Source organism: Triturus cristatus, chromosome 10 (genome assembly GCF_964204655.1).
Source record: "Triturus cristatus chromosome 10, aTriCri1.1, whole genome shotgun sequence".
NCBI classification, from domain to species: Eukaryota; Metazoa; Chordata; class Amphibia; order Caudata; family Salamandridae; genus Triturus; species Triturus cristatus.
Genome location: NC_140593.1, coordinates 1156071406 through 1156095367, shown reverse-complemented (window position 1 = coordinate 1156095367; position 23962 = coordinate 1156071406). Strand labels below are relative to the sequence as shown.

Genomic DNA, 23962 nt, shown 5'->3' with positions numbered 1-23962 from the left:
AGAAAATGCAATACCTAACGTGGAGAGAAGGTCCCCAGTGCAGCTGGCCATGAGGGTGGCAGAATGACAACCAGAGCTCATAACCAGCCAAACCCACAACCAGAGCCTCCATCTTATAATACACCGGAGGAAGATGAAATGAGAGCTCCTTGACGGACAGGTCCTCACAATTCACGTCATTTTGACCAGCCTCTTCCCGGCACATGCTCGTAGCTAACTAGAAATGCCCGGATTACTTACCGGTAATCTTCATTACTCCGAGTCCTAGTCTTCCTCGCCACAGTATTCACCAATGAGCCTCCGGCTCCACACAGAACTCCAAGTAACTTAAAAGAGCAGCGCTCTAGTCTCCCCTCCCTCCTCCAATCATGGCCCCCAGTGGCTTCAGCCAATCCCATAAAGGGATACAAACCAGCCAGCCCGATCTGATAACCAAAGCCGCAGACATGAAGCCACCACCAGGGCCGGGAGGGAAGGGAAACTATACTGTGGCGAGGAAGACTAGGACTCGGAGTAATGAAGATTACCGGTAAGTAATCCGGGCATTACCTCCTCGTCCAGTCTTCCTCGCCACAGTATTCACCAATGAGCCGATACCAAAGCAACCAGCTTCATGTAAGGAAAAGACCACAGCAACGTGCAGTGAAACCAGATTTAATATACAGAGGTACAGCAATCAAATACAACCCCTCAAGGCATCCCCGCAGTCAACACAGAAGATGCAAATGAAACAGAACCCCCACCCCCAACCTGGAGGCGGTAATGGGACATGAACGTATGAGGTGAAGACCAAGTAGCAGCCCGGCAAACATCCTCCATGGACACCCCTTTGAAGGAGGCCCAAGACACAGCAACAGAGCGGGTGGAACGCCCCTGAACAGGAAGGGAGGGAACTTCAGCAACCGAAGCATACGCCAACAAAATGGCCTCCTTAATCCAGCGACTGATCGTCGAGAGGGAGGGTTTCAGACCGCGACGTGACAAACCATAATTGACAAACAAGTTGTCCACTTTGCAAAACGAAGACGTGCGCGACAAATATATCAATAAAGCACGCCGAACATCCAAGAGGTGCAACAGGGATTCCTCATCCGAGGAAGGATCAGGACAAAGACAGGGAAGCACCACCTCAGAAGACCTATGAAAACAAGAACCCACTTTAGGAATGAACGTAGGATGAGGGCGCAACACCACCCTGTCCGGCAAAACCATCAAAAAGGGAGCAGAACGAAGGAATGCACCCAGCTCCCCCATACGTCTGGCAGAAGCAATCGCCACAAGAAACACCACCTTGAGTGTCAAAAACTTCAACTCCACCGACTCCAAAGGCTCGAACGGAGCCAACTGCAAGGAGCGCAAAACCAAAGGCAGGTCCCAAGGTGGAGGACACATAATAGGACGGGGGCGTTGGAAAGATAGAGACTTAAAAAGTCTAGCAACCAAAGGTGAAACAGAAATCAAAGGAAGGACGTGGAACGCCTGAATCGCAGCCCACTGAGCCCTAAGAGTCGAAATGGCCAAGCCTAGCACAAACCCATCATTCAAAAAATCCAAAATGCGAGCCGGATCCAAAGAAGCCACCGACAGATCGCGACCCAGACACCAAGAAACAAAATTATCCCAGTGTTTAGCATAGGACTTAAGGGTAGAAGGTCTCCTGGACTGCTGAATGACCCCAGCTACAGCCAAGGAACAGCCAGTTCGCATCAACGAATCCCTCTCAAGAGCCAGGCCCGCAGACCCAAGGACCGGAACACAGGCAGAGGAAGAGGAGGGCCCAACAGAGGGTAAGGACTGAATGGCAAGGCCCACCCCGGAGACACAGCTAATTCCAACATCAGGGGAAACCAAGGGCGACGCACCCAACCCGGAGCAATGAGAAGCACAAAGGATCCCTCCCTCTTGATCTTCTGCAAGACCGCCGGAATCAGGGGAACAGGAGGAAAGGCATACAAGAGACCCTTCGGCCAAGGGAACGACAGGGCATCCACCCTCCAAGCATCCCGGCAAGGCATAATTGTGCAATAGCAACGGATCTTGAAATTGTCCTGGGAAGCAAAGAGGTCGACAATCGGACAACCAAACATCCGTTGCAACCTCCTGAAAATCACAGGCGTCAGGGACAAAGAGCCCATGGAGGGAAACACCCGGCTCAGACAATCCGCCACAGTGTTCTCCGTGCCAGGAAGATAAATGGCAGACAGGGACTCCAGATTCAACTCCGCCCAACCACAAATCTGACGGCCGAGGCAACTGAGGGATCGAACTCTGCACCCTCCCTGATGGTGTATATAGGACATCACAACCTGATTGTCCGTTCGAACCTGCACATGGTGACCCTGAACCAGACTCGAGAAATCCAACAAACCCAGAAGGACGGCTTTCAGCTCCTTGTAGTTGGAGGAACATGACAACACCGACTGAGGCCAAACCCCCTGAGTCGTTGAATCCCCCAGAGTAGCACCCCACCCCAGCAGGCTGGCATCGGTAGTGACCACGCGGGTGGGAACAATCAGAAAAGGGCGGCCCCTGGACAGATGACCTTCGACCAACCACCAACCCAGGACCACCCGAACCTCTTCCGACATAGGAATCAAAACAGTCATATCTAGGGAACAGGGGTCCCAATGCGACAAAATGTGCGATACCACCGGGTACATGTGAAGGCGAGCCCACGGCACCGTCAACAATGACGCCGACATCAGACCCTGAACCCTCAGCCATAGGCTCACAGGAAGAGACAGTCCCACCAACAGGGCACGAACAGCAGACATCAGGGACAGAATCCTGGGAGGAGGAAGGAACACCATACCCAACTGAGTCCTGAACAGAGCCCCAATGAAAGTCAATTCCTGTGCAGGAACCAGGGAGGACTTCGGTACATTCACGAGGAACCCATGACGTTCCAGGACATGGCACACCCTCTTGACATGCAACTCCGCCTTGGGAAGAGAAGAAGCAGAAATTAAAATGTCGTCCAGATAAGGAAACACACTAATGCCCTCCCCATGCAATAGGCCAATAAGAGGAGCCAGAACCTTAGTAAAGACCCTGGGAGCAGAGCAGAGTCCAAATGGCAGTACCTGGAATTGGTAATGCTGACCCAACACGCAAAATCGGAGAAACTTCTGGGAATCCGGATGAACCGGGACATGGAGATAAGCATCCCTCAAGTCTATCGATGCAAGGAAGTCGCCCTGAGAAATCAGAGGAAGGATCAACGGAAGGGAAACCATCTTGAACTTCTCGTGAGGGATGTAAGTATTCACCCACTTCAGGTCCATCACAGGGCGAAGATCTCCAGTGCGCTTCGACACCAGGAACAGGATGGAATACACGCCCAGCCCCAACTGATCGATGGGAACAGGAACCACCGCACCCTTGACCACCAGTGAGTCGACGCCGTCCAAAAGCGCCAATCTCCTTACAGGATCTCTGGGACAAGGAGTAGCCCTGAAACAGTCTGGGGGAGTCAGGATAAACCCAATCCGCAAACCCTCTGAAACCACCTGCAGCACCCATTTGTCCGAAACAGACCGTCTCCAAGACTCCAGGAAGAAACGGAGGCGACCCCCAACCGGACCCATACCAGGAGCGATCCAGTCACGACTTAGGTGCAGGAGTGGAGGAGGAAGAGGAACCGGAGAACCGGGTCTTACCAAAGGAAGGAGCACCCCGGCCACGCCCCCTCCCACGAAAGGGCTGACCAGCACGACCCCTCCGAGAAGGGCCAAAAGCTCTCTGAGAACCATATGAACGGAAGTGACCCGCTCGCTCAGGAGCCAGCAGCTTACGGTCCTCCGCCGTTTTCTTAACCATGTCATCCATCAGTGACCCAAAAAGTTTAACCCCAGAAAAAGGAATCTTCATCAGGAGATTTTTCTGCGCAGCATCAGCCTTCCACGAACGAAGCCACAACTGACGCCTCGCAGCCACCGAAGACCCAGCTGCGGAAGCCGCAGCCCCTAAAGAGTCAAAGGAGACATCCGAAAGCAACCGAACCTGTTGCTCCATCATCGCCAGGGTAGAAGAAACATCCTCCCCTTGGTCCATCAATTCAGACAGGGACTGAAAATCCTTCAGCAAGGATTGTATAGTGTAAGATGCATAGGCAGCCGCCCTGATAGAGAAATTAGCAGCCGCAAAAGTGCGTTTCACCGCACCATCCACTTTACGGTCAACCGGGTCAGCAGGAGAAGAATCCTCAGACACCACAGTACCATGAGACACCATGCTGGCCAACAAAGAATCAACCTTCACCGAAGAAGGGAATTTCACATCAAAGTCCTGCAGCGGGTATCGCTTACTCAAAAAGCGTGGAAAGGAGCCTCTGTCCACATCTTTCCATTCATTCTCCAGGACCTTCAAGACCGAAGAGTGTAAAGGCAAAGAATCAGGCGCAGGACGCTGGTATTGCGCAAAGAGATCGTCATCCAGAGGAACCACAGAAGTAGGAAACACCAAGTTCTCTCTAATGTGACCCAGCACCTCCTTCAGGTCGGCACCCTGCACAAAACGACCTCTGACATCAACATCCTCCTCAACGTCAGAATCAGCAGCCGCAGCTACCTCCACCTTAGCCCGCTTAGCAGGAGGAACAGGCGTCTGACTTTGCAGAGCAGCAGCAACAGCAGAATGGATCAGCTGCTGTAACACAGCCATAGACGGTATCTGGACACCAGAACCAGAAGCCTCAGGAGCAGAATCAGGAACATCACCACACTCCATGACAGCAACACACCAGTGAACGCACGAAGAGAACACAGGCAGAGGAGAAGACAACACGCCTGGCTTAAAAGGCCCCGGGGTTGCTAGGAAACCAAACCAGCCAGAACCCGTAACCAGACCAACCACCCATAAAGGGAGGAGAAACAGCCGCGCGCATGGTCACATACCCAGCCAGCGAGGACCGAGGCAGAGGTGAACAAGGAACTCACCACGAAGCCGTGAAAGAAACGCCCACGGGAGCCACCCGCCCCCACAGCACGCACACGCGCCAGGAACAGCAGGTAAGCAATGAGACCGGGAGCCTCGGGCCCCCAGATCAAAGGCATCCGGCCGCGCTACGTCCGCTGAGCAGGACGCGCGGCCGGGAAATGAAGTAGACCACGAGGGATCGTCAGTGTCACCGCACGACACAGGCCAACAAACAAACAAGACGAACGCCGCTGAAAGTCCGCTAGAGCAGGACCAGCGGCGTCAAAGGCAGTAGCAGGAGGTACAACACAACCATTAAATCGAACTACTACCCCCAAACTAAATACCCAAGGGCATAACGGGACCGCTGAAGCAGGAACCCAGCCCCACTCACCTGAGGACACCACCGGTCAACACAGGCAACGCAGCACTCGGAGAAGTGCAGAAAAAAAGAACAGATCGGGCTGGCTGGTTTGTATCCCTTTATGGGATTGGCTGAAGCCACTGGGGGCCATGATTGGAGGAGGGAGGGGAGACTAGAGCGCTGCTCTTTTAAGTTACTTGGAGTTCTGTGTGGAGCCGGAGGCTCATTGGTGAATACTGTGGCGAGGAAGACTGGACGAGGAGGTAATGTCAGGAAGCAACCCCACCCGCATCACAGCTATAACGCTCCCCCCACACCCGCCCCCCCCTGCAATAAAGTTTCTGAAACAACTAAGCTGCCTCATATTTCCACGGGTCATGCTATACCGCTCTGAAGGATAGACAGGAGAGAGGTGAAAATGATATTAGATTAAAGGGGGGCGGGGGCAGGATAGAGCGAGAGAAGGAGGGTGAGAAGCGAGAAGGAGAATGGAGAAGGCGGAAGCTAGAGAGAGCCTGCGACTTTGGATAGAGTCATAAATTACCAATAACAGTTACACGTGCTCAGTCATTCCCGCTCATCGGGATCGAGCCAGGTTTCAAAGGGGTCCCCACGACCTTTGTGATACAGCCATCACCCCAGGCGCCCCCACGCATTTGCGTTCAGAACGTCAAACGCGCGCGCGCGATTGCTTTAAAATGTCCACCAGCCAAATCTGACCTTTTAGCAAATGTTCTTTAGATTACAAACCTCCGCTTCTTTACCACGAGCACGGGGAGCAGCCACCACTCACCCTCCCTCGGCGGTTACAGCGCGAGATATATCAGAGTGGGAGAGATTTGAAATCAAACAACCCGGTGGAGGCAGCAAAGCAGAAAATTAACAGCTTCGGAAAGGTCAAAGGCGCTTTTTACATATTTCATTTCACGAGAGGATGTGTGAAGCACAGCTACAGAAGGAAATGCTGTCGACGAGGAAGGAGGGGATGAAGGTCTTTCTCAGGATTCTTGGCACAGGGGCTGGCGAGGGCAAAATAAATTATGCGGCAGGGAGCACAACATTATACGGCAGGGGAGCACAAAATTATGCGGCAGGAGAGAATACAATTATGCGTTATGGATGGCTAAATTATGCCACAAGAAAAGGCAAATTATGCAGCATAACGTGGCACATTTTATTATAGTAGTACTTCATTATTTTGTAATTGTCACACATGGAAATACTGTGTGGACAAAGATTTCACCCCATAAGTACCAGTTTAACAACCAAATAAAGAAATAAGCAACTGAAAGATGACCAGTTAACCTTTGCCGAAGGCCTTCCACTGCGCGCAGACACTTTCCCACGTTTTTAGTAACTTTTGGTCAGTTTGAGCTAAAAACAATTTTGTTTGTTAAAATCTACAGATTTTGCAGCAGAGGATGGAAATCCATGCGTCAAATGCAGCAAATTCATAACTATGCGAAAATAGACGCAGCCACAGAATCACATCATTCCAGTGGGCCTGACTAAAGACAGCTGCCTTACAGCACCACCACAAATGGCCACAAGAAGGTGCCATATTGCAACAAATGGCTGAAAAAGTCATGTGGAAAGGACACTTATTTTCACTATCACCTGTTTTTCACGTGCACCGCCTCAGGCCTGCTGCAAAACACTACAGGGCTAGATGCTGATGGTGCCAGTGGTACTGCCTGTCAAGGGGTGCCAAAGAGACCATAACGGGTGGCTTATGCACAGAAAAGGATGCGCAAGTTTGAGTCACAAGCTGACTTGTGACTAGTCGATAAAAAGATGCATTTGCAGTAAGACTCTTGAGGCAAACCTCCTCATCTCTACGTCTAGAGTGTCCAAAATCTGGGCCAGTACAGAGTTTACATGACAACGGTCTGTCTTGCCTCTTAGATCACTCAAGATTCATGTTTAAAAATCACCACTTTTAATAAAGTTCTTCTCAATGCAGTGCTATAATGTGACGTAATAATGTCAAAGCTTTCACATGCTAAAGAATTTTTTTTTTAATTTTGAAGAGACATATTTTGCATGGTGTGTGGTCTATAACTATCATAGCTAACATTTTCAGGGCTTGGCTCTTTCACGGACTCTGAGGTCCGAGCCAGGCCGTTGGCTCAGCTGTAGCCCTGCCTTCCCCATTCATATGTTGGCTCGCCCACCTCTAGTATTGTATACAGTGTTGTTTTCCGACAGATATCTGGAGCTATCTGTAGCAAGACGGCAAAGAAGGAAGGGGGTGGGTGGGAGGTCTTTTTTATAAAGAAGGGAATTGGCTGTCTTGCCTGAGAGTAAAACATCCATAAGAAACAATTGATGGACGGAATGCTGGACAATGCAAACATTCACCCCCAGTCACGAGGATCTGGGTTAAATCCATCATTCCTTTGCTCAGCACACCACTCCAGTTTGGACCCAGCCATATGCAAATCAGGCTTGACCCTGTTCCTTGTGGGAACAGTCCAGTCCGAGCTGCCAAGCCAGGTTCTCCCTGGACCGGAAACAAGCAACCTGGGACCGGTTTCTGGGCATCACCCTTTATCAGCCAGGCTAGCTTGAATCCAGTGGTGCAGTGAGCACGGGACCCACGTCTGGGCATACCCTTCCCACTTAGGGCGACATATGCAAAAGAAACAATTGATGGACGAAATGCTGGGGTGGCATGGTGGCATGGTGAGCAAAAGAATGATGGATTTAACCCAGATCTCTTGACTGGGGGTGAATGTTTTGATTTATTCTGTATTCCGTCCATCAATAGTTCTTTTTGCATTTGAGAGTAAAACATGGACATAAAACGTAGATTCAGAAGGGGTGCCGAGAAGAGTAAGTGGGGCCTGCACCTCATGCAGTAAGGAATGGAACAAGGAAAGGCATAAACAGCCACGCTACCCCAATAGTCCCCATCTGAAACACATCATTTCAAAATTAGAGGAAAGCAATGCTTTCCAGTGAGTAATGACATGAAAATGCCTCAAGTACCAAAAAGAATGAGAGACCCAGTGAAAAGCATCTAATGTGCACACCACCCTACTTGACCCCGAGACCCCTATCCTCCATGACACATTGGACCCCAAACTTCAAGATCCACAAACAGGAACATATTAGAAGGTGTGGAACAGCAAACCCCCTTCCCCCACTGCATGCGCCGCAGAGTTTTCCCAAGAGGGCATAGGACGTCTGCAGATAGTTATGAAGAGCAAAATGAGCGGTACCCACCCCAAGAGAAGAACAACAAGCATTTACAATGCAATAGGTCTCGCAACTGCGAATTTTGGAGCTATTGGCATTGTAAATGGCAATAACTTTAAAAAAATTAAAAGCCATTGTTATTTAAAATATCAAAAGCAACACCTATTTTATTGCATAGCGCGTGTCCGTTACTGAACATATTTCGTAAGTAGGGATGGTGCTGTGCAGGTGAGAGCTGCAGGGTACGTAGTTGCAACGTAACAGGGTTAAATACCACCACTGGTGTGGAGTGGGGTGTAGGGTGACAACGAGCATGTTCACTGTTATGGGGGCTCTAAATTTAATAAAATCTGTATTGTGAGCATCTACTGTGTTGTAATGAGGAAAGAGAGCGGGCATTTTTATTAACCCCTTCGCTGCGGCGCGAATTCCGCCGCAGCGCTGGGGGGGTTTGGGGGGGTTGACGGCGCCGCTGTGCTCATGACGGAACCACGCCGTCATGAGTCACGGGTGAGCTGTGCTCATGACGGCGTGGTTCCGTCATGACTCCACCCACTGCGCTAATCGCCCGCACAGGCGGGGAATTAGCGCCGCGTGGGAGGAGCGGCCGCCAACGGCCGCAGCATGACGGAACCACTCCGTCATGAGCACAGCGCACCCGTGGCTCATGACGGAGTGGTTCCGTCATGAGCGGGGAACGGGTTAAAGCAAAAGAAAAACACTGTAATATGTAAAACAATTCAATAGATTAGACAATAACAACAAAGTCAGCTATTGCCATTTGGCATTACACCATTTGATTAATGCTTCACAAAGGGGGAAAAAAAAAACCTTTACAATGCCAACAGCTTAAAATAATGTCAATGCGAGACCTATTGCATTGTACATGCTTGTTGTGTGTTATGGTATCGTTGGTGCAACCCTCACATCTGATATAGTTGAACTGCAAAGCTTCGTGCAATATTTCGCCAAGCACAGCAACTGTCCTTATCTATCTGATGTGGTACACTAAAACAACCATTAGCTGACACCCACCCAAATGTCATCTCCTACAAAATCCTCACTAAAAACATCATTTAAGATTGAAAAGAAGCAACTCCTTACCCCATACACTCTTAATCTGAGCAACACCCTTCACACACCTCATAAAGCAATAGACACGTCCTACACACATGCGCACTTCATCTAATACAGCAGCACACCTCACCGCACGTCTTTTTTTTTTTTGTAGAGTTTTATATAGCGCGAACTTGACCCGAATCCAATCAGGTATCAGAGCACTTTACATAGCACCAGTTACGTTACATTAGGACACACATTCATTCTTTGTTAGGCACGGGGAGATTAAGTGATTTGCCCAGAATCACAGGATGTTCAGCGTCATTACCGAGCCTCGAACCCAGCTCCCCAGGTCCGAGGTTGAGCGCACTAACCGTTAGGCCAACGCCTCTCCCCAGGCCAACTCCTCTCCCCGATCTGATTTAGAAACTGCACCCCTACGGTCTCATCTGATTTGGTACAGTAATTATCACTTCATACCAAATAACATTTTGATCTGGTGCTGTGAATAGCATCCCCCACGCAGCTCATCTGATTCGGTATAGTCGCAGCAGCAACCCCATCACCCACACACCCGTCTGATTTGGTGCTCAGCAGCGCCCTTTCCCACACACACCTCATCTGTCTGATACACCAGAAACATCTACAACACATCTCTTCTGGCCTTGTACAGCAATAGGCTCCCACTTTTCATCTGATCCGGTACAGCCACAGCATCCCCTGCCTCACACCTTGTCTAACTAAGCATGGATGTAAAAGCATCTCTCCCAAGCACCTCAGCAAACCTGCTACAACTTAAACACCAGCTTGCATGCACCTCTGCTTCTCTGGTACAGCACAGCACCTCATCCCACATATATAATTTTTTTTTTGCAATACCAGCAGCCCCACGTATATACCTCATGTAACCCTGTAAAGCAGCAACAAACTCTGTCCCTGCACAGTCTGATATGGCTCAGCAGCAGCAAAGTCTTCCCACACTCTGATGGGTACAGTTGCATCAACAACCACTAAACGCGATCTGATTGACGCAGCAGCAGCAAACCCTTCTATATACCGTCTCATCAGACGCAGCCGGAGCAAACTCCCACACCCCATCTGCTCTGGTGCAGCAGCAAGCGCTGCGACACACTTCACCCTCTCTGGTACATCAGCATGTCTTGGTACCCACACCTCACCTGCTATGGTACAGATCACCAACCCACCCCCTCCAAACAAACAGAACTTCTCTAGTTTGGTGCTGCGGCATTGTTGCAGGACTTCTGAGTTGGTATTGGAGTTGAATCCCTTCACACCAGTCGAGGCCGTATTTCACCAAGGCGTATGTATGAAAATGGACATTATGTTAATGTGGCTTCCATAACATAAAGCTAGTTCAAACCATAGGTGCAGTATAGAGTACAAGGGATTTAGTCCAGAAAATAGGACAAGATGGGGTAAGGTTCAAAGGAGGGAGTCCAAAACGGAGACGGGAAGGGTGGCGCTAGTGTTACATGCAAAATTCATCCCTGAGGATTTTTATTGACAGATAGCCTGCTCAATAAATGCCATTTGTATTTATGATTTTTGTGTTTGGGCTAGGCCATTGGTTCCTTGAACATGGCGTATTTATGGGCTCAATTTGGTGCACTGCACATGGGTGGTAACCCCAGCGCTCCATGAGCTATCCTATGTTGTCAGATGTGGTTTAAAGGGAGGTTACACTGCTCATTTATAGTGCTATGTATATGGCGCTTTTTTCACCTTTTTTTTTTAACATCTAAGCTGGCAGAGGAATGAATGAGTCTCCGTTAGGCGTGCTGTATTGTGCTGTACTATTTTTGTGTAGAGCTTGATGCCATTGGTCTGCCGTTGAAGCATTTGGAATTACAAAATGGAGACTAGATATGCTTGGCAAAGAAGGAGTATGCATAATTAATTTTGATGGTTGTAGAAGCGGCAAACGAGTTAGGCATGTTGACAGTGACTAAGCAGGCCAGTGTAAACTCATGATCCTACAAGGCGTTATACTGTAGGTTTGCTCTGCATGTGCCCATGCAGAGCAATAACGTACCTCAAGCTAAGATCTTTTGAAATTACTTTCCAAGTACAGTGGCGGGAAGGCGTGCCTTAACCAGAGTTACAATGGCCGCTCTCATATAAAGCTGCGTGGGGGCCGCAGTATAAGGGGGGGCATTGCGGCGGGTGATGTTTAGTCCCCGCGTACGCGGATCGAAGATGCTGGCTGGCATGGGGCCAACATCTCCACAGTCACGGTCTCGTGCTGTACAGGGAGACTTGACATGGCGGTGGCTAATGACGAAATCATCCGGCTCCCCATGCCCTCACCCAGACCAGCCCAAGTGCGCGTGAGCCAGATCTCCATCATGACGGCGGAACAGGCACCGCATCCAACGCGATCTGACCTGTGCACTCCCGGCCCCCCGCAGGGTGAGGTTTGGGACCTGACAGCCTGCCTCGTGTCGGACTATGAATCACTCAAAAACACAGGACACTTTGCCGCCTTTCCTGAGGAAAGACTTCTCTAGCAAAGTTTTGGATGCCAGAGGATTCCAAATTAACTCCCCTTCCCTGAGAAGCTTGTGACTCAAGGCCTGGTGCCTAAGCTATTCAGTGCACATGTAAGTAAACAAACAGGGTCTCAGCCACTACTCTTTCCTGCAATAACCAGTACTTATTTTTTTTTTTAAATCCTCATTCTTCTCAGACCCCAGTCAAGTAAAAAGTAGGATGTAATTACCGTTACTCGGTTTCAAGGAGAAGTAGGCAATCAAAATGAGGCCCAAAGATACCGCCCGCCTACCGGTCAAACAACAATCCTAAGGAATGTCGCTGACCCCCGTTTGTAAAAAGAGGTGGTCCCACTCTCTTCTGATAGATCGTAACCCATGACTGTAAAATGTTGGCCCACGAGATGTGAAGACTGGGGAAGAAAAAGCCCAACACAGTCAGAGAGCTTCCAGAGAGGCACAATCATAGGATCCAAAAATTATTTTCCAAAGTGGTTGCATAGCAGCTTAAACCCCTAAAATTAAACTCGCCCAGGAAAAAAAAAAACGAACAACGAGACCAATTAAGTAAACAATCCCATAGTGCTTTCTTCTTACTATTCTGCAATCTACCCAAATCAATCTTGGAGGTCTTATATAGAGAGGACAGCCTTTCTGAATGCGTGGGGTGTAACCTCTGCCCATCTCCTACATGTTTCTCTTCTAGCGAGCACGATTGCGTAGAATAAGGACCCCCTAGCAGGGCCTGTAACTCCACTGGCTATGCCAAAGATGATCAAGGCAAGAGAAATTTGGACTGGGGTTCCCAAGATGTCAGCTAAAGTTGCCCCTACTCTCCCCTAGTATTAAGCAATCCCTGGACAATCTTTAAACATATGTATGTCTGAGGCGTTCACTAGGTCACACTTCTTGCAGCTGACAGGTGGGCCCTTTGTCTTGAAGGGGATAGGTAAGCCCTGTGGGTAGTGAAGGAGTGGTTCCTCCTAAACCAGGCTGGTTTTACAAATGTAAACAGGGTTTTAAAGGAAGTTTTCCAAAAGTCTTCCCAGTGTTCGTCTGGTATAGATGCTCCCCACAATTCTTCGGCTAGTTTAAAATCACCATCAATGGCTTCCTCTTTGGACCAATAAAAGAAAGAAACGTCTTTCCTCGCCGCTGGCCTCGATACCAGTTGCTCCTCTAGAGTGTTCTCTGTGCCTATAGGTTTTTTAAGATTCTGGGAGCAGCTCTGCAGTTGCAGATATTTAAACCTAGACATGCCCTCCTCTAACTTATTGTGAAGTGCCGCCCAAGATTGGAGTGACCCGTCAGAAGCCAAATCCCTCCACACCATAAGCCCTGCTGTTTTAAGTGGTGTAGCCAGTTTGTCTTTCAAACAGTCTGGAGCCCCTGGAGAATCCCACAGAGGAGCCAAACTTGAGAAATAATTTAGGCCAGTACATTGCTTGATTCTGGCCCAAGTATGAGCCATCCCCAAGAGGACTTTCAGCCTGATCTTCTCGAAAAAAAAATTATCACCATATTTAAAAAGAAACCCCTCAATTCACAACCCCACTCCATCTAGCATGGCGGAGAACATGAACCACCTCTTCGAGTGGTCTGGGGATTTCAGTAGCATTCTTGAGTGCGATAGCTGAAAGGCCTAGGCGTAGTACTGAAGGTCAGGCAGTGTAAGGCCCCCTTTTTCCCTCCTGCGCCTTAGCTTCTTCCAGGCTATCCTCGTGGCCTTATAAGCCCATACAAATGAATTCATTGCTTTCTGAAATGTATCGATCGCCTGCTTTTCAAAATGCAAAGGAATAGTATTAAAAAGAAAAGTAATTTTTGGTAGTATAACCATTTTGATCAGGTTGATTTTACCCAAAATAGCCAATGGGAGGTGGACCCAAGATTCCATAAGTTTCTGATGCTTCCTAGAGACGTTTGCAAGGTTAGTCCCTGAAATCTTGTCTATGTTCGGGACAATCCTAACCCCCAAATATCTTATGTCACTTTTGGTCTGATATCGGCACTCCGGCAGGTTCTACGACATGGTTTCAGTTTTCTCAGCATTAACCTCATAACCGGACACCTGCCCAAAGTCTTGTGCCAACCTAATGACATGAGGAAAGGACGACTCTAGATCAGATGTAAGAATCAAGACGTCGTCCGCATACAGGTCTACCTTCCTCTCCCACATCCGAACTTCAAAGATGCAATACCTGACTCATCTCTCAGCCGCTGAGCAAAAGGCTCAATGTACAGGTCGAAAAGGAGGGGGGAGAGAGGGGGCAGCCCTGTCTGGTAACAGTACTTCTTTTGTGACGGTGGGCCCCATTCACACTTCATTTAGAGGACCGTGACATATCTAGAGTCATATTTAAACCAGCAGTGAAAGAGACGCAATGTGAGAGGGAGAAGCTGCAGGTGAAGAGAAATGCGGGGAGTGGTAGGAAAGAGGAAGCAAGAGCTGATGCAGAAGCTGGAGCTAAAGGCAGAACAGTGGGGGAAGAAACGCAAGAGAAGAGTTTAAAAAAGGCAAGGATAGGGTGAAAGGGGTGACAAAGGCATAATGAGAACATCAGGAAATGAAAGGAGGGATGGGTAAATGCTACGGGAAGGAGAGAGAAACAAGAGGACATAGTAACAACACAAGTCGGTGAGAACCAAAGAGATAGAGAGCGGAAGCATGGAGAGCAAACCAAATATGGGTGTAAGTGAAACAAGCTGTCGCTACCCCATGGAATTATAAAGTGAAAGCGCGCCATGCGCGTTGTGCCTCCCTGCAGCCCTGCCTCCTTTTGGGACGGCCCATCCGGACTGGATCACGGCTTGTTTATATAACACGCCTCCTGAAGAAAAGAAAGTGCTTCACGACAGCCGCAAAGCAAGCGATCCAGTCCGAAGGGGCCGTCCCAAAAGGAGAAAGGGCGGCAACAAAAAAACCTCAATTTAAATGACAGGCCACCGTTTAGCATAAACGGTGATGCCAGCCAATGAAATTGAAGGGCGGGGCTTCAAGCCCCCTTCTGAAATCTCCTTTCTAACTATATGCCACGCTTAGTGGGCAACGCATGCGCTGCAATGCTAGGCAAGACCTAAAAATCAAGGCAAGACGTACAATAAGAACTGAGCGCTCCTGTGCCCAAAAGAAGAGATGCATAAATGCATTTTATACCCACCTTTCTGTTCTCTTCCCCTCTACGTTGCTGTGTCCCTCCAAAAAGGTGATTTATTAAGCATCATATAAACCTGATCCCTCACCCTAACCAGTCCAATATTGGTGTCTGCTGTTTGACTCTGAGTTCTGAACCACCACTACCTCTCACACTAGCTCTCTTAAATGCCTTTAACTGCTCGCTCTTGCTGCCGTCAAAGTCAAGTGCAGAAAGTGGTAACTTGGTCCAGTTTGCAGATCCTAAGTACGAAAACCCCAGCATGCCAGAGGCAAACAGCCCCAACCACCACAGCTGATGCCCACTAGCCCCAACCTGCCCTTTGGCCCCTCACGGGGTCTGACCCGCTCATCTCCAGTCAGCAAGCACACTTACTAGCAAGCCTCACAGGGGGAGTCTTCATCGCGCTTGAAGCCATACTGAAGGTTCAGACAGCAATCGTCCTCCGAAATATCATCCCCAAGGTAGTCCACGCAGGTGCCATCGGCGTTGTTGAAGCTACTGTAGCAGGAAACACTCTCTGAGACTATAAGAGGGAAGGAGCAGAGAGATTAGTGTTGGAAGCCGCTGGGTGACAAACATGATCAGAGATGAGAAAGGGGTTGGTTCCTACAGGCTGTGTCATTAGGTTAATGTCCATCATTAAACTTCCACTGCCACACAAGGAATGAATTGCACCTTTGAGAAGCTGTTCTAATGGAGATCCTGCTTGAAGAATTTCTGGCGAGAGACCTTAATCCCCACACAATACTTTTGTCCAAAGAGCAAATCCCTAGGAAAAAATGCACACCATCTTATAGTTTTCATTTTCCGCCTTTCCTTTAAATTTTAAAAGTTCATATAATTTTCCACGGGTAAGGGTCATGTGATGTCCATCTCTTGGAAATTCAGTATGAATTTGTGTCAGATGTGCATCAATTTTAGACAAAATTCAAATTTTTAGTATTTGATTGGAAACTGATTAGTGGAGGAATTTCTAAATCTGGTGGAGAATACACCAGTGGATTTTCCTCCCAGAAAGGGATAGTGTGCTGAAAGAAATTCTGCAAATCGAGAAATTTCTGCTGCCGGACTTTCCTACTGTTCCCCCACAAATGGGAGCATTTGCTGTTAACACCCATCTTTAACTCAGGTGCTAAGTATCTGTTTGGAAACACATCAGACCTGGGGGCATATTTACAAGGGGATTGTGGCACTGGAACGTCATTTAGAAATATGGGATTCCGCTGCTGCTTTTTCTGCATTAGAATGGATTTCTCATATGGATCACATAATGCATCACCAGCTGCATAATTTTCATATTACAACAAAAAGCAACATTCTAGATCAAAGAAAAAAAGTCACATAATGAACGTGGCATAACGCAGCTGGTCAACCTTCATGCTGTATTCAGGTATTAAACAGACACCAAAGATGTGAATGGTACCAGTGCCCCCTATTGGAGCTCTGAAGAAGGACTTTTATTTTCTGGAGCTGGAAAAAACCTTTCGAATTAGGCTGAATTGAAACAGAGTAAAACCAAAGACTCCTTCTCTGTTTCATTATACGGCACGTTTATGCTACGCCCCAGGCACTGTCCCTTTGCAGGCTCTGACAGCATGATCCTTACACTGCCTCCCTGTGAGACACTTACATTATAGATAACCATTTTACAATGTGGCTTTTACAGGGCTCTTTCTTAGGGGAAAAGTACCTTGTCACAGTCTGGACACAGACTAAATCTGAACTGAAGACTAGGCTAACAAACATTTCTGGGATGCCCACAAAAAAACGCAACACACCTTTTGTTAAAGAAAAAAAAGTATGAACATATAGGTTTACTTTCTGCTAAAGGCAGCATTGTACGTTTGATAGAAACTGTGCTACTCTAAGAGTTAGGGCAGTTTACATAAAAGAGCGATTCTGTGCAGTAATCATTTTTGTTTAGTACATGAACACGCTTTGATTGGGATCTGCTAAATGTGTTGTGACTTCTTTCTTAAAAACCTGTATAACTTCTATATTAATGGGACCCATTTAGTGTTAATCTGTACTAAAATGTTAAATTATAATATAAACATTTCAAAGAATTTGCGGCACTAGGTTGCACAATTTCCCTTTCTCTGCAGCGCTATTTTAATCAAACCTGTCATATAATTTGTATAATTTGGTCTTTTATTTCCACATAATTCTAGGTGCCCTGATTATATCCCAGGTCATGATAGTGTGGTACTGAGATGTTTTATCCAGCCAGTAAATGTGTTGACCTCCAAAAAGTGTGCTATGCATTCAAGGGTGGGACTCAGCAATCGATTTGATCCTTTGTGAAGTTAAGGGCGGAGATAGGAGTGCCCTGCTGGTGACCCTAAAGTATCCTATTAAAAATCTGATTACAGAAAAGTCTAGTTTATTGCCTTGACCACTCTAGAGATGGGAGGTTACCCATTCATTTACGCTGGGAAGGAAAAGAAAGGCTGGTAGCCTTCTCCCAGGATGACTGGAAGTTTTCTATAATGGACCAAACCAAATCTGGCTAGTTCCCATTGAATCATGTAATTGAAGATGTTTAGAGGTGGGTAGTAATAGGACATTTGACATAAACCTGCACATGTTCCATTCTACCCACCCCTTGGCCACCAAACTTCATTTTGGGGCTGATGAGTTTCCAATAGCAAATCCTGGCCAGTTCTGGTGTCTGAAACCCTCTGCCGGCAGGCTGGCCTTCTGAAACGAATATTTCTGTTTGTGAGCACCAGGAAATATATGGCAGTTGTCAATAGAAAAAGTGCAAAAATGCTCCCCTCCATCTCCCTCCCCCACCCCCACACACTCACCAGGAGGCAACTCTAGTGTCAGGGACAATTACTTCCCTTCTAATGACTTCTGTCTCTGCTTAGCCATTCAAGCTAAGACTTCTTTGACTCCCTAGAAGATTAAACTTTTATTCTAAAATAGCCTAGATTTGTAAGCAACCTGGATGGGAACAAGCATTGGCAAACCCAATAGGTCTCGCCTATGAGAGCTATTGGCTTTGGCAATGTTTTGCAGCCATGCTGTACGGCAATGCAGTTGCTTTCAACTGTGGACAAAACTAACTTAAGAAAGCACTATGATGCAACCAGGGCTAATGCACTATTTGTTTTAAAACTGCATTAGCACTGAATCATCACAGTCTTTTTTACTATTACTTTCAGCCATGCTGCCCAGCACGTACGCTGCTATGCAGCATGGCAACAAATCATTGCCAAAGTTGGCAGTGCCCATGCTGTACATCATGAAGAAAATGCCGTGCAGAGCCAATAGTTTCAACTGTGACACCTATTAGCTATGCCGATGCTATTAGTTCTTGTGATTTTGAGAAAATTAGTGAATCTCCCCATGTGTGTAAAAGGAAAAACAAAATAGTATTTTTTGGGGGAAAAAAACTATCTCATAAAGAAAGCAATTCCACCTATGTCTATGTCTTAGTGTAAATACATTTAGAAGCAGAAAACATCTGTTGTCACAAAAGGAGCACATAGCATCTGTTGTCACAATAAATATCCATTTCAAGGGAGGAAATGGCTTCTTTGAAGTGCATGTGGCACAGTAAAACATGGCTCCAAATGGCAAGAGGTTCAACAAGGATGACAGGGAAGAAGAACTAATCAAAATAGTACCTCAATCCTAGTGCTATCAGTGGAAGAACAGCAATCAAGCTGAAGCAATTAGTACCTGGTCCATGCTCCAGCCAAAAGAAGAGGAAGTAAAGCCGGCATGCAATGGACAATTATAAGATAGAAAATAAGAGTGACAGTGAAGCCAACAAATGTTAAGCAGTGGATGGGGGCTGTAAGACCCTGATTGTATACAATATCTCTCACAAGTGAGAGCGCATGCAGCACATGTGCTGTCGCAGGCAAGACCTAAAAATGGGTTGTAGCCCCTGTCATTCAGTTCCTAGTCTGGAATCTGAACTTGGAAGTGAGAGCCCTGCAATAGCATAAAGGAGGTGAAGTTCCTGAGTAGCATTGCACTGTAATCTTACAGTGGCATCTGTGCATAGTGCTGATCCAGAGTTTCCAAGGAGGAAATTCTTGCGGTATTTATGTGCTGGAATTCTATGATGATGCAATGATTCTTGAAATAGTTCAAGACAATTGTCATGGCTGAAAAGGACTATTACTGGCAGGGGCACAACCGCAAACAATGCTTCCATTATCATTGAAGGGAGGTGGAAGCAGCTTTAGAGCACCATGGGAAGGATCTGGTGGAACTAAGATAAGACTAATTCTTAAGCTACTGATTGGACCAAGATATCTACAGGTGCCTTGTTGGTCCTTGTTGGCCATTCTCACAAGGGGCCACAAGGGGCACATTACATCCTGAAGCACAGGAACCCCACCTGGAAGACCTTTCAGACTGCCCTTTTAATAAGCTAAACCCATTGCCCTTTCCCCACTCCTTTCTGGGAGGTATGGTATGTCTTTCCTCCTTCTCACATGAATTTACCTGGATTTAATCTTCACCCGATAGCACGGCATCATCTTGAAATGTGAAAAATGCACTTATCCCCCAAGCATCTTAATTATAAATCTCTGGAGTATGGAAGAAGTCAGTGCATATTAAAGCATTTTAGTCCACTGTGGAGGGCTACACTGGTGGTTGAAGACCCCGAACATGAGGTAGGACCTGTTTCAGCAGAGTTCTCAGCATTCCATTGTTCTAAAACAGAATGAAGCATGAAAGCAACAGTGGGGCCTATTCACAACTTCATTTTGTAGTAAGTTTAATAGTACTACAACATTACAAGAAACATACTACAAAAGGCTAGTCACATACCAACAACTGGAGGTCTACTCCTCTGACTCCCTATCTTTTCTGTAAGGACATCAACGCCCGAACTGCGGAAATCTGTGCACACGTAGGTATACATTGTCTTGGTTATGTGAGAAAGACAGAGAAGAATGGCTTGGAAATGGGAATTAGTTACTACCGAGGGGTTGAGAGGAGAGTATGGGGGTCTAAAGAGAGTTAGGGAGGGGTTTAGGAAGGGACATGCATCCACCCAAGAAAGGGTTAGCTCATCACCAATCACAGACTGCCCTTCTATAGTTACTGTATCATACAGAGATCTCCGCCCACATTGCAGAGCACTTCACCAAGTGTGTGGAACAAAAAATACATTAGCAAAGTCACTAGTAGTAGTAACTTTACTGTTGTATTCCATATTTGTACTGCCTCCACCCTCTATTTCAGAGGGTGGGGACATGCAAGTCTGCACGTTTGCCTAACTTCACATTCATAAATTGTAAATTCCCAAAAGTTGTAAAGTTACTCAAAAGTGTAGGAGTACATTTCCTCGTAGAAATTCTACAAGTGTAGACTTACCATGTGAATTGTTAATAGGCTGCATTACCTGCAAGTCTCCGAACAACACACTAGTCCCAAGCAGCCCTTAATCGAGTCTCAAGAAATGAGAACCACGCCTTTGATTATTGAAAGCCTTTGAGAGATATCTGTTTTTGATTGAGAGAGATGCTGGCTTTGAACTATGACATTATTCTGAGATTTTACATAAAATCATTGAAGGTAAAGAGGAGACATTGCTCACTAAGGATGTGCACATGGCAGTGTTTTCCAGGGCATGAATTATGTGGTCAAAATCCTTTGTGAAGAGTTAATGAGGCAGAAGGGTCTGTGATGCATATGTGATTTTGCTGCATGTGTTTATTGTACCCAAGGAGATTTCTTTTCATAGCACATATTGCAGTAGTCCCACCGCATGCACCCCAACTAATGGCCCTATTACGATGGGGGCGGACTTTGTCCGGCCGCCACCGTAACGGGAAATGGGACCTACTGCCAGAGGTGCAGCGGTCCCACGAGGCAAATTAGCACGCGCCCGCCACACTGGCGGGCGCATTTTTGCCTCTAACATTGTGGCGGGAGGTGCTGTAAACAGCACCCGCCGCAATGTTACAGGGGCATGTTGTGCATTGCAATGCACAACGTGACAGGCACCATAGGTACCCCCCAGTGCAGCCATCCACCCTCACCCCCTCCCGGGGGCCCCCAACAGGCCCCCATAGTCATTCTCCGCATGCCTTTCCATGGCGGAGTCTCCGCCATGGAAAGGCATGCCCACCACACTCATCATAATATGGATGGTGGTGCCTGCAAGGCACCGCCACCATATTGTGGGCCTTTTCTGCCCGGTAGGCAATCGTGACGATTGCCTGCCGGCGGAAAATCAGCGGACGGTCTTTCCGCCTGCCGCTTTACCCCCCGCCATGGTAGTATGGCGGTCGGGCGGGGAGTTATGGCGTGCGGATCACCACCGCCGGTTAGGCGCTGGCGATCTGCACACCATCATAACGGCCCCCTAAGTCCATAATGGCTCCGTTTGGGTCCAGAACCCCTAAAGAGTTTGGGACATCATTGCCTCCTGGGATTATTAGATTCTGTGGTCACTGCATTTTCCACATAATCATGAATTTGACACACTTTGAACATACTCCATCATCTTCTGTATTCATTTTCAAATTTTAACCAAAAATTGTTTGTCACTCAAACAGATGGAAAGTTATTAAGAACACTTTCACATGTGTTTCCATATAGAGGCGCAGTGGTAAGTAACCTTTCTGTTGCTGATTGCTGTATTTTAGCTGTTGAACTAATATTAATCAGGTAAAGTCTTAGCCCATATAGTGTTAAAGTGTAAAAATGACACAATAGTGAGGTGCAACTGCTTCAAAATGTGCCTCATTATGCACCTCAGTGGTATGCCCAGAGCTCTGATTGAAGAAGAAAAGTTCTGCCGTATTGGATTGTGAGAGAGCAGGGCACCATGGGGTTGTCTAGGGCAAACTCCCCTGAAAATGTTGTCAAAGTGGGCAGGGTGACCCCTGGGAACATTTACCGTAGTGGTCAGGGAGTCACACCCACCCACAAGCTAGTACCAGGCATAAACATGGCACCCTTGGGTACCTTCTTCAGAACACCTCTGGACCCGTGGAAGACAGAGCAAGGACTGCAAGTCCTGAACCCTGGACTTCAGAAAGAGGACTGCACGTACTGTAACCTGTGGAGAGAGACCTCAAGGCACTGACCTGCTCCCACCTGTACCCAGGACTGAAAGTGCACTCAAAGGGCAAGTTGGTTACCTTCCTATAAAGCTCTAGGAACAGAAAAGCGGCAAGAAGCCAACATAATGTTAAGCCCAGCTGACTGGATTTGCCCTTGGCCCTGCTAGTGGCTTCTGATAGATTGATTTTTAACCCCCAAGTGGCTTCCAGGCAGTCCTGCTGGACTCATGGCTGTTGAAGACTGGACTCTCTCCTTATCAAGAACTGCAAAGATGGAAACTTGGAAATCTTTTCTAAACTTTTTCCAAAAAGGACCAGAGACTACCACCAGACTGCCGCCAAGTCGCTGAAGTCACAATGCTGGTCGGATTTAACTTTCTGGCTTGCCCCGTTGAAAAGAAGTTTGACTTCCACAAAAGTTTCTAAGTCTGAGCGTGGAGGGATTCAACTGTGGCTGACGTTGAGGAGTAGCTGACAAGACCTTCCCAGCCAGGCTTCGGACTTCACCCCCTCAAAACTTTCCTGCTGTTGATGCAGTGAGCTTCTAAATTCTCGCCAAAACCGAGGCTCCCTCTGAGGTCCTGCACTCTGAACAGTAGACAGAGATGAGCCCTTCTTCAGATCTGACTCAACCGGCTGATGGCGTAGTCAACAGGGATTTTCTCCAAGAAAAAAGACAATGGACCTGATTCTCAAAGGTAAACTTACACTTTTGTGTAAGTTTATGATTTTTTCGCAATTCACAAAGGAATTTTTCGAGTAGTATATTGTGGTGGAAAATCCACACATTAAAAGATAGGCAGTCGTAAAGATACTACACATAAGATTCAAATTGCAAAAAAAATTTGTATGCGTTTTCATTATTACTTTTTGGGAAACCATGAGGTTGGCAAGACAGCTAAAACTGTCTCTAACCCAGACCTATAAAGGCCAAGTTTAGTGTGGTGAAATGAACTTTTGTTTACATTCCACATTGCAGGGTCCAGTCCTGTGGAATGTGGAATGTAGAGCAAGGCATGTTCAGGTGGGGGTTCTATGCCTTTGGGTTACTGCCAGAAGATGGAGATGACCGTGGCCCATAAAGCTATCTCTTGTGTTTTACACATTGTGCAGTGTTCCGGTTATTTTACGCTACCACAGATGGCGGTACACATAGGGCAAAAATCGCCAAGCGCCTCTAGTGGTGCATCAGGTAGGTGAATGGTGAAAGCAGCGGCCAGCTCAGTAATTTGCTGCTGAGAATTGAGTGGTATACAGATCTCCAGGTCGAATCCATGCAGGGCGACACAGTCTCCTGAGGCGGAAGCCGGGAGTGAACCTGTCTTTTTAAAAACTTTGCTGTGTGATACTTTGCTCATTTTAATCACTCACCCCTTGCACTTAAACAGCGGATCTAGCGCTGCAACGAACCATCCATTTCGCCATCACTGAGGGCGAGGCGCCACGGCGGACACGCCCACTTCAGCTGGCCACGCCCCCTTACTCGTCCTTATAAGTGCGCGCAGCTGGAAAGCGCGTCACTTTAAATCGTGAGTCTCCTGAGGCGGAAGCCGGGAGTGAACCTGTCTTTTTAAAAACTTTGCTGTGTGATACTTTGCTCATTTTAATCACTCACCCCTTGCACTTAAACAGCGGATCTAGCGCTGCAACGAACCATCCATTTCGCCATCACTGAGGGCGAGGCGCCACGGCGGACACGCCCACCTCAGC

At 47.6% G+C, this 23962-nt stretch overlaps 1 protein-coding gene across 1 annotated transcript in view; it reads right to left on the bottom strand.

Moving 5' to 3' along the window:
- CFP (complement factor properdin) overlaps positions 1 to 23962 on the bottom strand; it is a 150981-nt gene that overhangs the window by 64937 nt on the left and 62082 nt on the right. The window contains exon 2 of the mRNA XM_085629521.1: positions 15582 to 15732. Coding sequence (XP_085485647.1) covers positions 15582 to 15732 — 151 coding nt within the window. The remainder of the gene's footprint in view (positions 1 to 15581; positions 15733 to 23962) is intronic.